Source organism: Arabidopsis lyrata (genome assembly GCF_000004255.2).
Source record: "Arabidopsis lyrata subsp. lyrata unplaced genomic scaffold ARALYscaffold_1, whole genome shotgun sequence".
NCBI lineage: Eukaryota > Viridiplantae > Streptophyta > Magnoliopsida > Brassicales > Brassicaceae > Arabidopsis > Arabidopsis lyrata.
The window spans coordinates 25197241-25201131 of NW_003302555.1; the positions used below are offsets into that span (position 1 = coordinate 25197241).

The 3891-nt window shown below is 33.3% G+C and overlaps 1 protein-coding gene across 1 annotated transcript in view; it reads left to right on the forward strand.

Moving 5' to 3' along the window:
* Positions 1–116, forward strand: part of LOC110224451 (RING-H2 finger protein ATL78) — a 933-nt gene extending 817 nt beyond the window's left edge. Inside the window, exon 2 of the mRNA XM_021010524.1 lies at positions 92–116. Within this exon, the coding sequence (XP_020866183.1) occupies positions 92–116 (25 nt within the window). The remainder of the gene's footprint in view (positions 1–91) is intronic.
* The last annotated feature ends 3775 nt before the right edge of the window (positions 117–3891 follow it).

Consider the following 3891-nt stretch of genomic DNA (forward strand, 5'->3'; position numbering starts at 1 on the left):
CAAGTTTAGCATTTCAACAGTAAAGTTGTAAATATTACGAAAAATGTTACTTTCTTCGTATCTTGAACTCTTAAATGTTTATATTTCACAGTTACAAGCCAATGAAAAGGTGTTAGATAACAGCCAATTTTATTAAATCAGAAAAAACTCACATAGGAAAACAAAAATAAAAAAACATAAAGAATTCGAAAATCTAATGTACATGATGATGAGAAGGAAAATCACTTAAAGGCTTAAAGCAATAGTTTAGTGGAGGTGGCCAATACTCTTAGTCAACTAGGAGAAATGTCTTAATCTTTACCATTAAGAACTTTCAAGGTTATTATTAAAGTCAGGCTCTGCCACTAGCTTATTTTTACTGATTATTATCATAAGGGTTACTACACTTTTATATAAAGCATATCATAACATAATGTACCCTTCCAGAGGTAGAAGAGTCTTCTTGTTTTGTTATTGCACAATTTAAGTTGTAGGGTATGACAATGCGAAGCCCCGGAGAAAAATATCAAGGTCCACAAATGAGAGAAACATGCACTAATATAATCCACCGAAAGGAGAACAAAAGAGAGCGGTCACAAGTATAAGAAACGTTATAAAGCGAATGGGGTCCGAGCATGAATCCACCATATGGTCAAATCAAATAATACTAAAAGGGTTGGTTCGATGTTATAGTGATCACATGAAGAGAATGATCAAAGGAAATGAGTGACCACACTAATTAAACCTGACAAAAAAAAGCAGTAAATGTAACAGTACTCTAGAACTAACCTCACTAATCTCCAAATTGATAAACAAAATCGGAAACCCTAAATACCAATTGGGGAAACTTTGCATCAACCAAATTAGATTTATCTTTTGAAACCATTACTTCTATGGATCAAACAATGAACAAGAGCACATGAAATTGACAAAATCAAGTTTCGCTCCAATCAAACCAATAAAGAGAGAAATTTGGAGAATGTGATACGAAATTCAAATCAATCTGTACGAGGAAAAAAAACCCAGAATACTATGTGAAAAAGGGGAATTTTCTCACCGAACTCGTTGATGAAGATCTTCTGAAGACGACGAAGCAGCAATGTTTAGAGATTGTTCGCTTTTGTTGGCGCCAATGATTTCAGAGTATTCTCTTGAACCAGTTTATCGGATCATCCATAGTTTCTACTCGGGTCGGGTACATTTAGGCCCATTTATATAAAAAGCCCATTCTACCATTTTCATCTTTTTTTTTTTCGACAACTACCATTTTCATCTAAACAAATTGAATTAAATATGTAGTGTTAGTTAAAAATCCAATGTAATTTAATTCAAAGGGACCCATGGAAATTAATGTTGTTAAGCGACTAAGAGCAACTCCAACCATAGAACACCAAAACACCAAATTTTAACACCAAATTTGGTGTTTTAGTGTTCTATTTTTTTTTCTATCTCCAACCATAAACACCAAATCTCACACCAAAAACAAAATTTTTCTTATTATATTATTAAATTTAAAATTCTCTTTATTTTTAATAGTTTGATAAACACTAATTATCTTTAAAACTGATTTATTTTATTTTAATTAATATAATATTACAATCGATAAACTAAAAATAATAGAAAATACATTACATTGTACTAATTCTCAGAATTAAAAGTTTTCATATTAATTTAATTAAAATTTCATATTATAAAATATGAGAATATACCAAAATGTTGATGGTATACTTGTCTTTTCTTTGATAAACAATAATTTAAATATAAAACTAAATCAAAAATACAAATAAACTAATATTTTTTTTTTGGTGTTTTGTTAAGAGTGTTACACCAAATATGGTGTAACACTGTTCACAAAACACCAAAATAAAAAAGATGGTGTCCATTATAGTGTCACGTTGGAGTTGAATTCACACCAAATTTGGTGTTTTGGTGTCTCCTTGGAGATGGTCTAAGGCCATCTTCAATGGCATATCAGGGGGGGGGTGATCTTAGCTTTTTTTAATCCAAAATAATGGCTTGTTGGGCTTAAGATCAGCCAGCCCGCTCTCATCCTGGATCTGTTCTTCAAGGAGTTGCGGGGTGACGTGGCGAGTTTCTATTGGGCGGAAGAATTGGGAAAGGAAACCAACATTTCAGCGAATAGATTCAGCGAATCACAATCTTCAACATCTGGTCCTTCCATGATGCGGAGGATTCCGTTTTCGTAAAGATTAGCCTTTTATCCAATCTTTAGGGTTTTAATTTTCCTTTCTGATTTTGGATTTCAATGGCGCCTTTTGTTGAAGTCTGTAGGTATAAGCCTGTACCCCTCTCATTGAGCTCTCTCTGTACATGTCCTTGCCGTTCCACTCAGAGAAAATCTCTTCTTCTTCCCCATTTCTCTGAAAAGTATTTGAATTTGCGTCTCGTCGATCCCAAACCATTGTCTCATTCTCGCTGTAATTGGATTTCTGTTAACCGGAGAGTTATCACGGCCGTTGCACGAGCTGAATCAAATCAAATTGGTGATGATGGCAACTCAAAGGAGGTAACTTTATTCCTCTTTCTTACATTCATTCTGTTAAACCTCTATAGCGTCTGTGTCTGAGTAGGAGAGAGAGAAGTTTTATCAGAGGATAGGCAATTTTAGCGTAGTTGTAAAGTTTCCCGATGGTGTTAGCTTAATAGTACTAAAACTCGTGTTAAGAACTTGAGGTTTTACGGGAATTTCCATAAAGAATCGTTCTTGTGGATTGCTATGAAATGCTGAGAAACTTATCTTGGCATTGCTGCAACTCTCGTCTGTTTAGGAACACGGCAGAGATCAAGAATTGCAAAATGTTGAAGAAGATTCGAGTTTCGATTCTCAGGAGCAGAAGTCTAGAAGCCAGTTTAAGAAAAGAGTAGTTTGAGGTGAGTCTTGTTCCGCTTAACAGTGAGGGGTCATGAGATTGATATGGAATCGAAACTGAAGTTTCAAGGTGGATGTGATATATGGATGGTGAGATGTGTTTGCAGTGCTAGAGATGATGATGGTGAGAGAATGATAGCATGTGATGTATGTGAGATATGGCAGCACACAAGATGTTGTGGGATTGATGATACAAATACTTTGCCTCCACTTTTTGTTTGTTCTAATTGTTGTGAAGAATTTGCAGAGCAACAGAAGAAAGTGTTGCAGCCAAAGTATGAGTTTCCAAGTGCAGAGAATGTGTTTCTGATTGAATCAGGTGATGATTACTTTGGAGGAGATGAGAGATCTCTTGGTATGATTTTTCTTGAAGAAAACTTTCTCTTACAAAACCCCTTTTTGGATCAAACATTGTGGATAAATCAATTCTTTTGTAAATGAAACATGATTGTATATGATTTTGTGTTGTTTGATTGTCTCATCAATCTGATACAAAGGCAGAGTTTTTATAATTGTAATATGTTTTAAAAGTTTTTTATTATTATATTATTAAATCTTATGATCTTAAACATGTTCTCCCACTAATCAAACTTTTTAACAAAAGATCTTAACTACTGATCTTACATTTTTTTAACAATATTTTTACTCTAAGAACACCCAAAGGTGATCCCGCATTGAGGATGCCCTAATGGAGGTTACATTAAACCGTATAGTTATAGATAATGCAGATTTCAACTAAATATCTAGAGTTCATGTATGATATAAATCGGGTGATATATCTTGGTTAGTGTAGTTTTTGGTATGATCAATTTGTTCATAAACGGTGGTTATAAAATGGGAAAATCACATTTTTAACCTAAAAATGTCATTAGATAGGTAATTATAACATTATAAACCTTAAAACTAGCTTTCTATTTTGCGCTACTATAAAAATAACGTAAAATTAATGTCCGTCAACGAAAAATAGTTAATTTTTATTTGTTTAATTTAAAATTGCATATTTTTCAAAATCCAAATCACAC